This window comes from Ambystoma mexicanum, chromosome 11, assembly GCF_040938575.1.
Source record: "Ambystoma mexicanum isolate Mex_15411 chromosome 11, UKY_AmexF1_1, whole genome shotgun sequence".
NCBI classification, from domain to species: domain Eukaryota; kingdom Metazoa; phylum Chordata; class Amphibia; order Caudata; family Ambystomatidae; genus Ambystoma; species Ambystoma mexicanum.
The window spans coordinates 1,255,606,111-1,255,626,222 of NC_090934.1; the positions used below are offsets into that span (position 1 = coordinate 1,255,606,111).

Below are 20,112 nucleotides of genomic sequence, written 5' to 3' on the forward strand. Positions count from 1 at the left end.
CAGACCAGAGGGGTAAGATGGAAAAAAGAAGGAACAAACTCTTGTAGGGAAGACGGGGGTGCTGGGGCCAGGCACGGTGCGGCAAGCACTCGCCACCTTACCTCTGCAAAGCAGCTGGAACTGTGGCGGCTCCCACGGCCGTTCCGCAGGCGGTTCGTCACAGCTTCACATGGGCTCTGTCCCCAAGGATCAGGGAATCGAATCCTGGCGGCAGTAGGAGAACAAGCCCGCAAGCAGAATAGCAGAGGTGTTTGTGGAGTTAGAGAAGGAGACCCTCCGGAACGTAGCAGGATGCGTCAAGCAGCAAAGGGGAACCAAACTGAGGTGGAGCCTGGATAGTCTTTCTTTTGTACATCAAGCTAAAGCCGAGTTCCCTGTGAATCAATGAATTCACGATGGTATGTTTCTAAGCACTATACACTAGTGGAGAAAGCATTGTAAATACAGGATGTAAAAAGACCACTACCACAGCGCAACGGATATCAAGCTCCATTTGTGACATATGGCTCAGGGCTCATTTGTTTAGTTAAGATGATCAAAGTGGCAATCATTATTTCTCACTTGCAGTGTTTGCTTGCATTCGGAATGTAGAACATGAGAGGGAGCCTCTGATATTTTGAGCCACTGCTTGCTATTTATTGGTCAATGTTGAATTATGATGATCGTATGACTGAGAAGGAAAACCTTGCTTTAGCTTTACATGTAGGTTCTCTGTCATGGCTACCTTCATAATGTTTATAACTGACCTGCCCCTACTTGATGTGATTGTGTTTTCTTGGTTATGCTCCCGATAGAGCCGAGATGGCTCCTGTGTTATACGTAACATTCTCGAAGTTGTCATTTGACTGGTATCCCCAAACGGGACAGAGCCAATGGTTTGCAGCAATTTATCTGATTGTTTGGCAAAAGAAAGTACATTTCAATAGTTCAGACGATATCTCTTCCACCTGTAAGGTTTGCGTTTTGATCGTTTTCTGCCATCACAGTGCATCAAGGGTGACTTTTTTCCTTTATTCTGTGGATTAGTTTCTCTTGCATTAATCACTCCAACCTCCCCAAATGGCAACCTCTAAAGGCTCGGTAATAATCTTTTGCTGGCTTCCTCCACGCCACAAAAATTCAACTCGAGTTTTGTATTATTCTGCCGTGCTTCACAATAGATCTCGAGGGTTGGGCTAGGTGTGTGTGTGTGTGTGTCTGTCTAATTATTTCTACAGTTGCAGGAAAATTCAGACAGGGAACCACACCCAAACTGCTGCCATTTTCAGAAAGTATGTAATTTCTGCCTGTAGTTCCCATTAGAAATCCTTAACCTACATAGCCATCCCTCGTGGGAGCAGTACTACGGTGGGCTATCTGAAGCACTATTCCTGCTGTCTTTATTGAAGTAAGAGTGTCATTCTTTCCCCATTAGTGCCCAACTATCCATTTTGAAAGAAGTGGACGTGAAATGTATACTAAGATGACATTTCAGATCAAACGGGTTTAACTTTACTCAATAAACACTACCTTTTTACAGGTTATAAAGTCTGTCATGTGTCACCCTAATCAACTATCTGGATTGGAGTAAGAACCTGTTGGGAAACGTCACAAGATTTCATTATTTTAATTAGGACTGCTTGGTAGCTTGTTTTCAAGCTTCCAATCAGGTTTCACTTTTTAGATGGCCAGAGCCGTTGATTGAGGTGACTTTGCAAAGCTAATCCGGTTGATAGTCCACTCGAAGTTACCCATTACCATCTTACATCCTTTAGATATTCAGCTCACTGGATGTATGCAGCAGCATGCTAGGTATCACCCTCCTACACCAGTCTCTGTGTTTAATTTAGTAAAGTAAGTGGAAGCTGCACACCTTTTCATGCCTACAGAAATGTATGTCAAATTACCAAATATCACCCCAGGTGCACTTCTTTGGCAGGTGGCAATTCCTTGTGTGTAGCTGTCTGGATTTTCTGCCTTATCCACCACTAATATCCAGCATTCCCCTTTGAGTCAGAACATGCCATGTGTGCACTAAGACCATGTTACAATGTAGCCCTCTGAATTCCAACGGCCCAAATTGATTGTAAGATCATACTAGGCTACAAACATAAACGTACATGCACAATGGATTGTCAGGCAGGGAATACATGAGGGGGAGAGACCGCCATGTAGCTGTTTGTTCATTTGCACAGTTTTAGACCGTCCCTTTTTAATCTTTGTTCTCATTGCAGCCCTTACATTTTCAGCGACCAATCGAGTCCCTCGCCACTCCCTTTTTGTTGCTGAAGTTGGGCTTCAGTCCAGGTGCTGCCTTGTTGTCCCCCTTTACCACACCATTCAAGCCAACAATTCTAATCCTATCTTAAAGGGTCTTGAGGAATATTTACAATTAAGAGAATCTGCCTTTACATGGGACACTTGCAAGCTAAATGTTCTGGGGAAAAATGAGAAATCCTAAAATTGATGGCTGAAAAGGGAAGCACTAATAATTCATATGAAACGAACCATTCCCTTGGTTACTAGGAGCAGGGAATGGTTAGCTGTTTAGCTCATCGTCGAATGAGAGCAACAAGGGGCAGGGGCACTCATGTAAATAGAAGAACCCATTCAAGGGAAAGTGACGCCAAATCGTACACAAATAATGTTGTGCAAAAGTGCCATATCAAGTGATCGTGAGAGACTTCTTTTCAGCTTTTTATTTGAAACTTATTTCTTTAATTACAAACCCAAGTTTTCTGGTGTCTCAATACAGCCAAAATGATATCCGGCAAATGGCTACAAAATAGTCAATTCCATCTTACTTAGAAAAACGACTATTATGTAATTATCAGATAAATAACTCATCCATCATGAAAATAAACCTCTCCCTCCCATTATCTAACATACCTTCAAGCAGCCTCTTCCTCCTTCCTGATAAATCGTACAATGTATCATAAGCTCCACATGGTGCACATATACCCCTTGATTGCATAAGCCTTTGTTGGTGTAGCACTTAAAAATTGCAAGCAACTGTTCTCATATCTAATGAGCTTTCATCAGCAAGGATTTTGTCCAGTAAAACCTTGGGACGCTACTGCATTGCATAACTGCCATGCAACAAACCATGGGTACACGGGAGGGTTGAAGCTCCAAGCAGGAATTCCCCCCTGGCCAGGACGTGCCTCTCCCTAACCCTCTGTTTGCTCTGTTGGATCTGCACTTTTTTACATCTTTGTCTAAATCTCTGCATTCTACATTTTTTGCATGCACCAAGACTGTAAATGCGAGGTTGACATTTATCATTGATTTGACACTATTATCTGTCAGACTCCATCTACCCCATTTCTCCCCCTCCACACCCCTGGTCACTTTCCATAGCCGGCCTGTAACCTGAGATGTTCAACATCTTTTCAAATGTAGGATTATTGTGATGTTAGTGAGGGGTATCTGGGTAAAAGTTCGTTTTTCCATGAGACAACAGTGTTTTTCAGCAGGATTTCATCATTTGAAATAAAAGAAATTGAGCATGTTGGTGGTTTAGCCATGCCTTGAACGCGCCACAGCTCAATTGTAACTCCAGAGACCAGACCTACTTTTTTTGTATTGTTCGTAGCAACTGATAAGTTATCAAGACAGCAATGTGTACTAGACCGAGAAGGAAGTCTGACTTTTCCCCCCAAGCTTCTCCTTTAACTGATCCGGTCTGTTGTGAATGTAACCAGTCAGTTTCACTGTACCAGTAGCTCCTGGTTGGCATTATGTAATCTGCGAGAGGATTTTTTTATGTACGTTTCTAATGAAGGTTCAAAAGGTTAGCATGGGTCTCGAGACTTTCACTTCTGGCTCACGATTTGCAATCATCATTTGGTGGCTTGTGTGACATAAGTAATTGGTCTGTCTAGTGTAGTTTACCTTTTGAGGCAGACTTAGAAGATTCACAAACTTTGAAAAATAGGTGTGGTATCATTCTCTTATAGCTTCTAGTAGTTTGAAGCTTGGCAATAGGTTGCCATTAAAATTCAAAGGTGAACTTTAGTTTATTTGGGGTCTGTTTATGGAATGGGGCTTTCCTGCTTTTGGTTGATTTGCTTATGCCACTGAATGGTAATGTACCGGCACAATGTAGCACATTAATCAAACAATGCTATCTTCATGCATTGACTTTAATTGTGCAATCCCATTTGTACCTGTGCGGGGGCACAGGATTTATAATCAGCGCTGGAGGGGAGTTTGTCTTATAAAAAGTCATGCTCCACAATTGCAGTTCGTTTAAATGGGAAGAAATCACAAGATTAGCATTTGCCTTTGGGGTATCGTTTAATAGTAGACTTGCAGTGCATGAAACAGTCCTTCATTCCACCACTTCAGCAGCATAGATGTTTTTCTATTGCGGGTCGAGGGTGGGTGAACATGCATTGAAAGGCATTCCTTTAAGAATCCACTTGTACAGCCTGCAGTGGCAGTGGGTTTCTGAAAATGTTTGGATGAAATATGGGTTAATGTGCCTGTTTGATTCGTTGTCGCTTGTGTTACAGGTGCTGCTGTTTCTTTAAGAGAAAAAGGAAGAAGAATACTCAGCGACACAAGTAGTCTGTGCCTCCTGGAATCCTCCAGGGACTTGAGAAATTTCCAGCTACACCTTCAACTCCTGCCATCTGACTGGGAGGAGGAGAAAAGGGAACAGGTGGAACTCTAAACCAAAAAAAGAAGTTTGTTGAGAGGACCGGGGCAGACCACTCTGTTCCGTCCCCAGCCCCTCTTAAACCACCTCCCCATCCTTGTGTCTGGATCTGGTGATGATACGATTTACAACCACCATCTCAAGCTGTAGGTGCATCATGGGCAGCTGCGGCCAACAGACTGAGTCGCCCCGGCCTCTTTTGAGAGGGCGGCGTTTGTAGGGACTGATGGGGAAACTGGTGGGATGGAGAGGAAGGGCACCTGGCAGAAGGAACATCAATGGGTTCCGTAGCCTCATTTCTTCTCCAGCTTAATCTTATTTCTGCACTCTCCTTTTCCCTTCCACCAATAAAAACAGAGGAAGGAGCTGAGGGTTGAGAAGTTGCTTTGAACAGGACTGGACAATACACAACTTTGTGTAAAGCTGTGAAAAGTGGGACAGTGTGGGATCAGCAGAGATGGGTCACCAATTGGTGGTAAAGGGGAGTGTGGATACAGATGGCAGCAATTTACCGAAAGCTGCTACTTGAATTAATTTAAAGCATTTATAGTGCTTAAGACCCTGATGTGTTTGGGCTTCCTAAGAGTTATGGCTCCCAATTCTGCTTTTTGTTTAGCTTTACTATTCTGCCATTCATGTATGGAACAAGTTCAATGTAGGTTTTCTTTTTTTCTGCAAGCCTGTGACCACTTCACAAAACAGCAGTGTTTTCCGAATGTGATCTGGATGGGCGCGTACCCATCTCATTCTGCTCTAAGAGCAGCTTCTAAGTGAAGTGTGTAGATGAGCACCATGCAGGATCTTGGGTGTGAACACGCTGTCTGGGAGCATCCAAGCCCACTACTAGCTTGCAATGGCCCTGTCCAGTATGTTCATTAAACAGAATACTCATGTAGCACTCAACTGTGAGACTGTCCAGTCTACTGTCCCTCCCTGTTTGTTGTCACCCTTTCTTGAAAGATGTTTTCCAATCGGGAGCATGTAGGGCCTTGGCAGTCATAGCCTGTGGGTCTGTGCCTACCTACTACGGTGGCCAAAATGTGTCTTCTATTTTGTATACAACTTTGGCTGTCAATTACACAGGCAGTAGGATGGTTATGGCAATTGCCCATTTGTCACCCATTGATTATCTACTGTTTAAAGCGGGTGGCCAAGACCTTCCAATGTCTCTAACCACAATATCACTGGATGTCCTATGCTTAAATATCTTGAATGTTTTAAAGCCAGATGACCTAGTTGCACTTTGTATTTTTGAATTTAAAGTGGCAATATGTTGTACTTGCTTTTTTTTTCTTCAGGTAGGGGCCATTGCTACATCTTGTTGTTGTCTTCCTTTTGGGCCATTTTCTGGACATACCTGTGAAAGATTTTGATTGGCTGTGAAGTCTAGCGTGCCCCACCTACTGCAAATAGTAATTGGTTTTTTAATGTCCTATATAGCCAGGGCTTTATTACTGTGATTTAATAGACAGAGTTGCAAAACATCTGTATTTTTGCTTTGTTTCTCGCTCCTGAAATGTTGTGATTCAGGAGAGATCAGAAGGGGGGTGGGGGCAGTGCTTGGCTAGGCTGTTTGCTATGCATAGTGCACGCTATTGAAGCTACTTTAACAGATCCCAGAACGTAATGAATGGGGTTGTCCCAGGATGATTGCACATTCGTTTAAAAATGAATCTGTTTTGCAAGAGACCACGTTTTCCAGCCTCGTGTTGCTCTCCAGGTTAGGTGACGCAGTGCTCTGTGGCAAAATTGTAGTGTGGTGGGTTTTCCATTTTTAATTGACTCTACGTTTTAATTACAGGGGACTTTGCAGTATTGCTGGACAATGCATTCCTTGCAAAGGATGCATGTTTTGAAATTGGTGGGGGGATGCTTTCCCTTTTCAGTGTCAAACATTAGATTTGCCTTTCCTTTCATTGTGCTTTAATACTTTGACATTTGGGGCCGTGGTAGCCTTTGTTGAACATCAGAGGGAGTAATCTTCTTATAGCACATACAAACTTAACTTCTAACCGAGAATTGTGCCGTGTGGGTATAGACTTTCCTCTCCGGAACATGCCCACAAACCACTCTGAAACCAAGTCTTGCTGTGCCTTCTGCTCAGTGAAACGAGGCACTTGCTATGTATAATAAAACAGCATTTTTGGGATTGTGTACAATTGAGGCAAAGGGGGCTATTCTTGATTGCATGGCCTCTTAATCTGAAAGTAGGATTCAGGAAGACCAGTTTGTGGTCGTCCTGAAGAACTGTGCACATCGCCTTGGAAATAAATTGTCACCTGTAAAAGTTTGAGATTAAAGACCTGCAGTGGGTGGGATTGGAGGAAGGAAATCGAAGTAGATCTCTGTATTGATTGCAAATGGGCACAGATTAGCGATGGGTGAAATTCCTAGAAAAAGCTATTCCAAAGCCTTTTAGAATACCTTGCAATCGCTCCATGTGGCCTGGAAGTTCAAGATGAAGGTTTCTCCGGGAACCCGCAGAATAACGGTTGCTTTAACCATGGGTACCCATTGGCCTGCCTTTTGTAAAAATATGCAGGCTACAAAAAAGTATTTCTGTATTTAGTTACGTTGACCTAAAAAGGGGATTCAGTGAGGCTCTTAAGTGCATCTGTATTGCACATTTCCTCCTCTGCTGTTCATTTGAATCTTTGCATGTACTGTTACCAAACCAAGTACAAGTTACGTACAGTGTGTTTGGCAAGGTTTTCTCCTTCCATAAAAAAGTGTTCATATAGTTGTGGTAATGTAGTCCCCATTTTGCAACCCAGGGACATAGTTTGTAGCCTATGCCTGCGGAACTGTATATTTTTTCAGGTTCTTGGACGGAGTTAGGAAGCCACACTTCCTTGGAAAATTAGCCACCTTTGTGCTGCTAAGTCGACCCTCTTGGCTATCGGCAGATTGCCATAACTTAATTATCTCATGTATTGCCTTCCTACTCCTCGTAGACAAAATCCAGTGTTGAACAATGGCATGACCCACAAACCTAACCTCTAACCCTCCGTTATAACCCAAAAGTCAGCAGAAAAATAATCTTCCAGCCCCTCCCTTTTCCAGGCCCCCTATAGCTACTCCATTTTGGAGAGGGGCGGGGTCTGTTCTGCTGTAGGCCCCTTATACTAAAAGCATTTGTTTTTAAATGGCCATTTGTTGGGTGCATTTGCATTCCTAATAAGCGCCTAGGAGACTTCCATCATCTGGGCAGTCTAGTGGTAACGGTAGGAAACTATATATTCAGACATGTGGAACAAGCCTTTACAAACTTCGTGGGGCATGTGTTTTAATCAACTTTCTTAATTGCCAGAGTTGTTCTCATTCGCAGCCCTTTTTGGGCCCCTTCCAAGCGTGTTTTCTGATGTCTGTCCTTCGGTGCACCATTCTGTTGCTTTAAGTATTCTCGTGGGAATCTTGTGTTTCAGATTGCGTCATTTTTCCTTTGAAGAAGCACTCTCATTCCAAGGTGCTGAATAATATTCCATGCAATGATTCTGCCACCTCCATTGATGATGCCTGTTTCCTTGGAATTGGATGCCACTGTGCAGCCTGAGAGGCATGTGGACTGTCCTGTTTAGCACCCTGCTGCCCTTATTTGGTTCCAGGGGAGTTAATGTATTTATAGTGTCACTTTATTAATCCTATAACCTAGATCTCCTAACACTGCTTTAGTTTGTAGACTTTTCAGATCTGGGCAGTTCTGAGAGTTGAGGCAAAGGAACGCTCTTTGCCCAAGAGCCATAGTTTTCTTGAGTGAAGCCAATGAGTTGGTACAAAATTCTCCTGGTTATTGTCATTACCTAATCAGTAGACTAACCCTTCTCCCTATATCTGGTCTAGACACTGTCACGTTAAGAATGTGGTCCTTTGTAGGAAGATATTATCTGGCTATGGGGCCAGCCAGCCTCTGCGACTCATGGCCTTGATTGTCCTACTTGGTGTGGAAACCTCCAGCCATGATATACTGCTCGCATATAACATTCATTATAAAAATACTTGAAAAGCATTTATTACGCTTTGGAATAAACACTTTGCTACCTCATTAATGGCACAGTTTGCGCCAACTGCTGTCTTGCGGAATAAACCCAGTTACTTGGATTGATTCTTCTGCCTCACATGACAAGTGTTTCTAAAGATAAGAGATGTAGCTTTTAAGCAATGGAGCCCTTAATTGGCTAACCATGGTGAGTCTACGTTATTGTTCAGGCACTCCTCTGAACAGCGATGTCCCTAGCTCTCACAAAATAAGTCTCAAAGTAGTGAATATGCAACGACCCACACTCCCTCTAAGGTGGTGTACATTTGGTTATTAATTTGAAGTAACAACAAAAATGCAGAGATCAATGTGCTGGAGGTGGGCACCTTGTAAGACATGAGGTGAAGCGGAGTGCTGCAATTAGCATTTAGGACCTCATCACCTTCTTTCTAGTGATTGCAAATAATCCATCGAAAATCTATTTTTGTGGGGTTTGTTTGCACCATACCTCTAATTTGTATTTCTTTTTTCTTACCTGCTAGTAATTTGTGTTTTGGGTCAGAGAAAGTAATCTGTTTAAGCGCTCATATTAGTGTAAAATGGTCTTCATTTTTATGATCGGCAATCATTCCTGCCCCTTGGCGATTGTAGGTAACTGCTGTTAAATACACTCGAAGGTTAAAGAAGCTCTGTGCATTTTTTTTTAAACCTCTTATTTTGTGGGGCTCTGGAGAACAAAATCTATAGCACCAAGTGCCTCTAAGAAAAAATATCTGCAGTCCATGCTTTTTGACTTCACATCCCATGCCCTTTCTGCTCCCCTGATGGGGCGGGGGGTGACTGCATACCTAAAGGGTGTGTATACATAGTCCTTCAGTTCTCCTAACTGTTTGTGAATGTATGTGATCGGTTAGAAACTTTCAGGAATCTTCTTTGTAAATAGAATTTAATTTCAAGTGGGTCTTAATTAGATAGGCCCATTCAGGTAACTTCTGGGGTATTAGGCTACTGTCTTCTTTTGTAACAGTTCTTCATAATATGAAGGGGTAAAGGGGGGGTTGCAGTCTCTCCTAAGCATGCTGGTAATGCTGGTCCCTACTAAGGCCTCTTGCACTAGTCACATAGCCATATGTTGATCTTTGAAATAAGGGCAAGATATATCTGTAAAGTGAATAAGAATTGAATTGTTTAAATTATATGCTTTGCTCGTTGGGATATCTGCTTGTGATCAAAGGACCTTGTGATCTCTTTGCCTGTCACACACAGCAGCCAGTATTGTATAGGCACGTTGCAGGTCCGCAATCTCTTGTGCTGTACAAGAAGCAAGTTTCCCTAATGAACATAGTTTTGCTATAAAGATAGTCTCGTCGTTCCTGCTTTCTTCTTTGTGGGGGAGGGGTTTGTACAAACTGTCCGGGGTGGGTGACTGAATACATGGTTTCTGTGAAGACTTGAAATGTGTGTGAAAACATTAGGATTGATTCACAAAAGATTGTTGGGCAATGTCATTGTACAGAATGAGGTGAACAGTGTCAATACACTTGATATGTACACTATCCCTGACCACCATGACCATACTGCACCTAAAATAAAAGATTCCTTGGTGCATTGCGGTGTCGGCAAAAGTTGAGTTCTCTTCTCTGTGTTCCTCCTCTTGGTAATCTGCCAATATCATTTAACAGTAATGGGCTGTGATATGTAAGCAGATCAGAAAAGCAATTGAAAATAATGAAATGGTCAAATGAGTTCGTGAAATGTAGACGGGTAGCTCCTCTCAGTGAGTGCCCATGAAATGTTGCATAATCTATTACTTTTGTGCATGTAATTCTACATCTCATCAAACCCTTGAAGACTAAGGCATGTGGCCATTGGTTGAGTAGTCTATGCATTTAATGGTCTAATGCAGCTCCTGCTAGAACACAACTCCTCCCAGATGCCAGTGTCAAAGCACACGATCAACCTAGCCTTTTGTCCGGGGAATGTGGGCTGGGGGTGTAGAGTGGAATGCAGGGTACTCTGGTCTGCTTGTTGAATGCACCCTATGTCTCCCAGGCTTGTGGTGAGTGGACTAGCTTTACTGAAAGCTTGTTGCACAAAACCGCCTGCAACTGAAGCAAGGCTACTTGAAATGTTTCTTCTTAATTGAATCATGAAAGCAATGCGGCTACAAAGCAACAATTGTAGGTTGAGGCTCGTGGTGGTTGTGGGGTGCAACTTCATTGGGAATGGGCAGCAGGCGCACGGCAGCATTGACACAATCTTGCAACATGCTCTGTTAGTCTGTTGACCTGGGCTGCAGAGCTGGTAGTTTTTAGCACCCTCTACTTAGGAGGCTAAAGAGAGCCTAAGAGGTCAACCCTGAAATATTTATTTTTGTCTGGCATTGCCCCTCTCCATTGATGTGCATGCAGCAGAATGTTCTACCAGCCTGTCATTACACTACAGGGTATCATGTTGCAGCCCCATTCAGTCGTGGAGTGGGTCCTCCATGTTTGATAATAGTGGACGACTGATCCACTGAGGACTGTCCAGAAATGATATCCTCCAGAAGATGAAATTCGAGTAATGCACTTTAGCTGGAGTTCCCCCTTAACACTTTGGGGGCATTTCTCATCCTGGGTACTTTTCCTGTTAAGTACCACCGCTATCATTACTGTATTAGTGTTTAGATTCTCGATACCACTTGCTCAACTGAAAATCAGGAGAAGGCCTAAGAACCTACATGAGCTAAGGGGTGAGCAGTGGAAACGGCAGAAAATCAGAAGCAGAGTAGCCTTAAAGAAAAGCCCTCGACTTTTCTTTCAAAATATGTCTATTTAAATATTTACCTCCTAAAAGCCCTTTTTAGATTCTTTTCATGTGTAAAAACTGCCCAAACTCCAAGCTATTTTGGAGTGTTTATATTTCAGAGATTACATATACACACTGTATAACCACAACACCTTTTGTTGCAGTGTGACTAAGACTTTATATACATAGATTGAAATGTGGTTTTGAGCAGTGTGTGCAAAAGCACGGACCTGCTGTCACTGAGCCTACTATACTATTAAAAAGACTAAATTCAGACTATTTGCATTGTAAACATTTTTGGTATTGAGTGTAAAAATATTCCTATTTTCTGTTTGAAACTAGGAATACTTTTCTCGGGAAGCACCCAAATGCCCAAAATATTATATCATCTTATCTGGGTATTTTGTCAGTCCAAATCAGCATGTGACTCTAGAGTTGTACTGTTATTTTTATTGGGAGGTTCGGGGGAGCATAATTCTGTGTACAGATTTTGTTTTGTTCAATCATAACAAAACACATATAGGTGGGCACATTTACATCACCTAAATATGCCTCTGTTGTGCCAGACAGTGCAAAATCAAGCTCTCGAAGCTGCTTTAACCGACAGCTGACCTGGTTTTTCTAAAGTTGGTTGCATTGTGTGTTTGTTTTTTTGCATGGGGGCTGGCTGGTTGCTATTTGTAGAAGAAAGTAGAGCCATGTAGCCCAACTTATAAAAATGTTTTTAGTAATATCACTTTTGTTGGAGAAAGTCTTGTATAGCAAAAGAGTGCTGTTGAAACCTACACATTTTAAATAATGCATTTGGCTTAACCTTTAAAACGATGTAGCCCGTGGGGGGGAAAGTGTCTGAAAACAGGCAGCTTGGCACATTTGGCCTGCTGATGGTTGAGACAAGGCTTCTGATAACAGTTCAGTTCTATGAATGTGCAAGTATAAGCGCACTCCTCCACAGCAAGACAGTTGTGTTTCGTCTCTGCAGAAAGCAGACCTTCTTAAATGCCTTGTTCTGTTCACCCTTCTAGCCAAGTCACTGGCAAACACAACTCTAATAGTAATACTGTAGTTTGGGTTGGCAGGGACTTGATAGGCTGAGAAAAATCGGCTGAATCAGAGGGTGAAAATGTTGGTATACTCAAGCTGCAGAGAGGTTTCCGCTGAATGGCGCCTTAGGTGTGGTCCCTGGCTTCTGATGTGGCTTGTTTTCTTATATTTTGCTGTGAATGTGTTGTATTAAACCCAGCTACTTTATAATTTCCGAGTGCATTTTCATGGAACAGACCGCGAGTGCTAAACACCTTGCCCCCCAAAAGCTGCTTCAAGCAGTGCTTTTCTTAACCAGCTTTGCTTGGATGTATCGACTCCATCTAGGAGGATTGGTTTCTATGTGAAGGGTATGCATGTAACCTCTGCGTGGAAATGGGAGGGTTAACACATTGCTTGTCTCAAGTCTGTTCCCATGCACTGTACCTCAGAAAACGTGTCTAATGTGCTTGCTAGAGTTCCACATCTGTGAATTGTATTTAGTTCTGGCCTCTTGTGCAGGAGTGCAACACTGTCTTGGCCAGACGTAGTATCTTAATCAGACTTGTAGATTGGGAGACATTCTAACATCACGGTAGGTCCTAAACTTTAAAGTGAAAGGGACTTCGGACGTGACGTGTCTGTCCTTACTGTGCTGGTAACCCTGTGCAGGACTGCTGTACTTTTGATAGATCCGCATCTAAACTCCTTTCCATTTCAAGTACTTCAGCCATCCCTGCCCTAGTTTGTAAGTCTATTCCACATCCACCAGTAGGAAGGCTGAGCCTAGTGCAGTGCATTGTGGGGCTGTTTACTCTGCTATGAGGCAGTCTGGCACATCTGTCTGCCTGGTTGACTCCTGGTGGTTTCTTGTCAATAGTAGGTAGGATTTGCTTCCCTCTCGATTACCTGCCCAGAAGAGACTGGCATTTGGGATAAATAGATTGTAACTCATCCCACAGAGACCAGGCTGAACCTTCTCTGTAGTAGGTGTTCCCATTAAAGCGTTGCTATTTTAGCATGGCATAGAGTGGAAATTCCTTTTCCTGTGGCCTGTTAATATAAAATGTTGGCAAAGCAATTTAGTACCCTTCTGCTTCCTGATATTGATTCTTAAAGCCAGCTGCTTGCAGACTAAAACCAACGAAGAAGGGATTTCGCCCTCCCCTCTTAGCTCAGGGAGACATGCTTATCAAAATCGCTTCATGTGGATTACTTTTTTAATTTCCTCATCTTTAACCATGAATTAAATACCACATTACTATTGCCACCCCAAGCGAACTAGCAGAGCATTTGCAATGATGAACAGTAAGTGTGTTGGAATGCAATACCCTGATCACTCCTTGGACTCGCAGCTTCTCTAGCACCTGCTTTACACGCCTTGGAAGTGACTGGAAAGGAGAGGTTCTTATAACGAACAACCCAGCATACTATCTGCATAGTTTACCTGTTGCAATGCTGAATTTCGGTCCTGTTCTATTTTTCTCTTTTTACAATTTCATTAAGTTACAATCCTGGTAGCGAAGGGATGGTTGGTACTATAAGAATGTATTATGATGCCAGTCTGAGTACTGGGTAGGATTGAAGCTCCACCATTTGGACAAGCCGACTGACTTGCGTGGTGTGTAAACCTGGATTTGAGGCTGATCGATCTTGCGCCTGGTGTGTGCTTTTCACTTCTCCACCTCCGTGAAGCTTGTCTGGACATTTCAGAAGATCAGAAGGAATTTTTTCCAAAGAAACTGGCAATGACCACAAAAGACATTTAATTGCTTGGATTTTCCCATAATTTCCTGACTTAGCTCAGGGACTTCTGCGGATGGAACGTTGCAAGGACTTTAGGAGGAGAAAGACTTGTTCATTTTCTAGTGACCTGTGGTATGGATTGGCAGAAAATTTACCAACTATAATTTATTGTCCCCTTTTCTTTGTGTTAATGTTCTTTCAGGAAGAGGAGACTGTTTGTTTTTAAATACTGTGTAAAATCTCTTGAAATCATGTTTCCTTTCATCACTTTTCTGTGAATGTTATTCTTGAACTTGTTTCCTTTGGCATACATGTTTTCATTTCAAACTCCTAGACACTGGTTGGTGGTCTTAAAGTTCAGCTGTGAAGATGAGCTCTGTATTTATTAACATGAATGTCCATTGGAAAGTGTAATTGGTTCTCTGAGAAATCTAAGGGCTCATACACCATTGTAAAGAGACTCCTAAAGGACCCTGGGCCCTCTTGAGACAATAGCGCGTGTTACCGCTGTTGACCTTTAGACCTGAATGCCTGCCTGCCCTACCGCATCAGGGCGGATTTTGAAATGTGACGTTGATTTAATGGCTTCCTCTCTTTAGGGGGACATTCCTGTTTTCACCCTTCTTTTGTATATAAAATAAAGTCTTAACTTTATCTGTTAGTGTTTAAATTGCTTGGATGCGATATGCAGGTGCATGTGTGGAGCATAGTCTTCCAGGTTTGTGTTTGGTGTCCCCTGAGGAAGACCTCCAGTTGGCAGAGTGAGCGATCAGCTGAAAGTGGCTCGTCCAAACTTGTGAAGTTGTGAATGAGCAGGGCAAGCTTTCTACGATTGTGCACAGATTTTTGGATGGTGGTAGGGTTTGAACTTTCTTTACAACCATGACACTGATGCAATGAAAGAAAATGGAAAGGTACTGCTTATCCAATATAAGCAGATTCTTTCCCAGAATAAGGGGCAGCTAGACTTTATGCAGATGATCGACCCAACCAGTGATAACCCTTCAAACAACGCTTCATTTAAAGTGAGCTCAAAATCGACCAGTATGCTTGGGAGCAGGTAAGATGAATGTTGAAATGTTGGGGTTTCTCAGTTGATCTTATTATTACATATTCATAGGATTATTTGTTATTTTATTGTGAAAGCATTCATATATTTTCCATTGTATTATTGCACTGTCTTTATTGGGAGCAAACATAAGTTAGGCAGCATCTGTTTGACACCCATGTTTCTTTTAAAGTCTAAATGATATAATTTATGCAGTACATACACCCGCATAATGACTCAAAAATAAAATTAAAAAAAAATGTTTTCACTACATACATGTGGTAAAAACCAGGTAATATACATTTCTATTTAACAAAAGCAAAAACGTGGAAGCATGCTTATTACACGCACAGCCGATATTCAAGTCATTCCTTGGGAAGGGTTTCATGTTCTAGGCCTTGTGCGTTTCTATGGGTTGCCATTAAAATGTAAGTGGATAAGGATGTCCTTCTATAAGGAGTTTATGTACACATCTAGTATGCTTTATAATTTGTTTGTGGAGTATGTTTTAAGACTGCCATATCATAATATTCTAATTTTCCTACTTTTTATGTTGATACAATTATTCCCTGACGGCCAATTTATGGCATCCACTATATAGTGATTTTGCCAAGCTTGCGACAAAGCTCAATCTGTTTTTTTAAATGTGCCGCAAAATGTTTTTCATACAGGTAAAAGAGCATAAAATCGAGTATTTTACTCATCTGGCACTTATTAAATATACTCACACGGCACCATTTATATGAAGGCACTCCCTTTTTGAAAGCGTGCTTAATTTCTGGACAAAATTAGGACATTACCAATGGAAATGCAATTGTGTAAGGTTAGTAGCCACCTATTGCTGTTGAAAGCATAAATGCGTGAAATTTACATCGTTTTTCTGCAAAGGTTCTTTTTTTCCCCAGGAAAATGAATACTGCAAAATCCTGTGGGTGTCTAATACATTTAAGTAGACACTATGGAATTCCACCAGCTCCCACACTAACATAGAATGTACGTATGTATGTATGTCAGCTTATATAGTGCCGGCAGCCCGCAGGCATCAGGGCGCTTTAACAAACAACACGGACTATGCTAAGGTAATGCTTCCCTATTCATTGTATGTTCTTAATCCTTAAGTTGCCGCTAACGAACGAGACACTGATCACCTAAACAGGTGGCTCTTCAAATGTATTCTGAAGATCAAGTGGTTGTCTTCAGATCTAAGCTCAAGCGGGAGTCTATTCCACTGCTGTGCTGCCATTACTGCAAATGATCTGCCCAAACCTGTCTTTCTTATATTTTGGCACTGTAAGCAAGCCTTTACCCACCAAGCGCAACTGTCTCTGTGGGATGTAAGCTTCAAATCGATTTTTAAGATAAATGGGGGCTTTTCCAAACAGGCACTTGTGTACAAGTGTCATGGCCTTAAAGTTTGTCCTCTCCTCTAAGCCAATGCAACGATCTTCTAGCCAAAGTTACATGATCACTACTCCTTAGTTTCTTCACAATCCTCACTGCATCATTTTCTATAACTTGGCATCTGGCCAGATCTTTTGATGTAGCACCTATTAACAGGGCATTGCCGTAAACCAACATCGACAGAACAATAGCCCTTGCAATTGCTGCTGTGTTGGTTTCATTTAAATAAGGTCTGATGGCCCTCATGAGGTGCAAGTGATATGCTGTATTTTTATGCAAATAATTCACTTGTGCTTCTGAGTTAACTGAGGAATTGACCATCATCCTCAACGTTTTAACCTGGTTGGATACTTGTATTTTAGCTTCATTTATAAGGAAGGTTTCATAATCATTCCCTAGCTTGGCTATTGTTCGACTGGACCCAAACAACATAAGTTCAGTCTTTGTGCCATTAAAACGCATCCAATTTTGCTACATCCATTCATTGATTTTACTGTACACTTTAGCTATCTTCTCGCTATCCTTGAAATATGTTCCCTCTAATTCTATAATAAGCTGTGTGCGTCATCCGCATAGTTAGTGAAAAACATGCCAGCCTCAACCAATATGTCACACAGGCTTCTCATGTATATATTAAATATCATTGGTGAGAGACTTGCTCCCTGAGGGACTCCAAATAAGATTGAGATAGCCTCTGAGAAATTATTCCCCAATGCACTTTAGCTTGACGATCTGTTAAGAAAGATACTAGCCAATCCAGTGCTACATCAGAACATCCCACTATGTCTTTCAGTGCATTTACTAATAGTTGATGATCTACCAGATCAAGCGCCGCACTAATAACTAGTAGCATTAATAACCCTACTTTTCCTCTATCGACCAAACCCAAAATATGATTTTGAAGATCTATCATTGCTGTTTCGGTGCGATGAAAAGCCCTAAAACCAGATTGTTGTTGGTGTAGAGATGTCTATTTTCCTATATGTTCTTGTAATTGCACAGTGGCAATTATATCCAGGATTTAAGTGTGAAATTTGAATTTGTGATAGGGTGAAGATTGCCAGGGTCCTTTGGATCCAAACCTGCCTTTTTCACCAGGGGCGTGATAGTGACCTTTTTAATCTCTTTCGGTACTATTCCCTCCTTAAAAGAAGCATTAACTATTCTCAGCAGAACCGGAGCAAACAATTCTTTGTTTTGTAGTATAATGCTAGAAGGTAGCACGTTTTCCTGCGAGCAGTGGGTTTCATGTGACTTAAAACTTTGAGCAATTCAGCTTCAGTAATAGTAGTGAAATTGAAAGTGTCTAACCCAACCGGTTTATTGCTCTCTGTCATTGGTATTGCCTGACTAGCTGTTTTCCTGGCATTTATTATATTTTGTCTGGCTTTCGTTATTTTAGCTGCAAAAGCATTTTGCAAAGTGTCACAATCATCCTTGGTTGGTGAAAATGGCAGTGTGAGATTTTTAGGTTTCTCAACACTTTTTAGAATTTCAAATGGCTTACTTGTGGTATTGGATGCTGCTTTGATTTCTTTATTAAAGAAAGCTGCCTTAGCTACCCTTATGCTATCTATACTTTTTGTTCGCTAGCTTCCAATTATCTTTATTTTCCTTTGATTTATCGTGATGCCACCTTCTTTCAAGAACTCTTTTTTTCCATTTTGATTGTGTCCAACTCTGTATTGAACCATTTCCGGTTTTTACTGTCTTTCCTGTACCAATGGTTAAGTTAATGTACCAATCACGCCTCAGCAGGGGGCCATACATGGGCGTTAACAACCTGCCAGCCTGAGCCTTGGCAGGACTGGGCTGTTACTGGCCTGTATGGCTCCCCCCCCCCCTCTACTGGGGCTTGATTACTATTTGCACCCTAGGGTTTGCCTGGGCTGCAGATAGTTTTTTTTTTTCTTGGGCTATCGGCTATGCTTCTTGCGCAATGCCAATCTGAGACAAGAAAACAACATGGCTGCCACCATCGGAGAAGGGATTTACATGGCTGCAGGGAGCAGGAGCAGCGCTGGGACTGGAGCACCACGCTCTGATCCAACGGGTAAGTGGGGAAGGGGTTTGTTTTGTCGGTGGGGGAGTTGTGAGGGGTGTGGAGTTAACGGGGTGAGACTCCCTGTTGCCGCCCAACATAAACAAAAAGGTGGTAAGGGACCTCAGGTGGCTGAAAACAGCAGGGCCGAGACTGTGTATTCTCACCCACTGTTCCAGCTACCTGACTGGCAGAGTTCCTTTTCCCGGGTGAGAATTAATTCTCTTCTGTAGACAAAATCACAGTTCAGAATATACAGATATTTGTGTGGCAAATGGATAAGTGATAGTGAGCCCAGTTCACACACAAAACATGACAAATGGAAACACATGTTGCCTTTGTAACAGTTAAAACTTTTTAATTATTCCATCTTCACTAGAAGGGAATTTGAACATTCTATTCCCATTGGGTAGCTTTAAAACCTTTTCTCCTTGAACGTACTCTGCATTCTTTTCGGTAAACAATATATGTTACAATATCTATGTTGCCCAGGACTTAGTTCTCTCGCCTCTTGCTATCCCTTCTTCCCAACTGGTTGAGCCTCTTTCACAAGTTGTTGAGCATGCCTGCACCTGACAAAAATCCTCTCGAGTAGGTGGCTGTCCCTTTAAGAGAATTGGTATAAGGCTGGTACGCACAGAATCCCTACATGCATCGTGCCATGCCTACCCCCATCTGGGCATCACCAACCGTCACCTCTCAGTTCTGCCAGTTTTTTCTGCCATTGAAGTTATTGCACACCCTATGCATAGAAGGGATGGCTGGGAGGGAATTGTGAAGGAGAGGGAGGAAGGGCTAAGAACACCAGCATTCCCAAAAATGTAATTCTTAATTACTCTAGTATCATCCTCTCCCTCCTTCACAACTGGTAGGACACTACTCTGTGCCTTACTGGATGGGGGAGACATCATATGCCAGGACAGTGTATAAACAGAGATTTTGTAAGACACGCTGGCCAAAGGAAGATTCTTTTCTGAGAAATGTGCCAAAAAAAAGTGCTTACCGAAAGAATGCCTGGCCCATGTGCCTGCCTTGCTGATTTGTGCGATAGGGGCATTTTTCTGGAATGCACCCAATGCTTCCTTAGCTCTGATGGAATGAGTGTGAAGCCTTTCAGGAACCCGCAGGTTAGACCAATTCATAAGCTGCAGAAATGCAATAAAATCAACATCTAGCGATTTTATCTTTGCCTGCTTTGTTTCCTGGTGAAAGGCCACCATAGGTTATACACAGATGTTGGGATTTCTGGAATGATTTGGTCTTATCCAGATAGACTTTCACGATTCTTGCTACATTGCGAATTTCTTCTGCTGAGGAAGTGAGAGGTCTGGCATGGAAGACTGGGAGAACAATTTTCTGATTCTAGTGAAAATCAGAATGACAACTCTATGGTAGGTGATATAAGGATCCTATGAAGAAAGCTTTGAGTCCCCACAGCAAGGTAA

At 42.2% G+C, this 20,112-nt stretch overlaps 1 protein-coding gene across 7 annotated transcripts in view; it reads left to right on the top strand.

The window, feature by feature from the left end:
• The window catches only part of CSNK1G1 (casein kinase 1 gamma 1), a 1,083,432-nt gene extending 1,077,887 nt beyond the window's left edge, over nt 1-5,545 (top strand). For 2 of the 7 annotated variants that reach the window (XM_069624685.1, XM_069624691.1), the window contains one exon: nt 4,497-5,006. In XM_069624685.1, coding sequence (XP_069480786.1) covers nt 4,497-4,551 — 55 coding nt within the window. In that variant the 3' untranslated portion in view covers nt 4,552-5,006. Of the gene's footprint in view, nt 1-4,496 lie in introns of all 7 variants that reach the window. The other 5 variants (XM_069624684.1, XM_069624692.1, XM_069624683.1 and 2 more) reach the window with 3 other exon arrangements.
• Nucleotides 5,546-20,112: the final 14,567 nt, after the last annotated feature.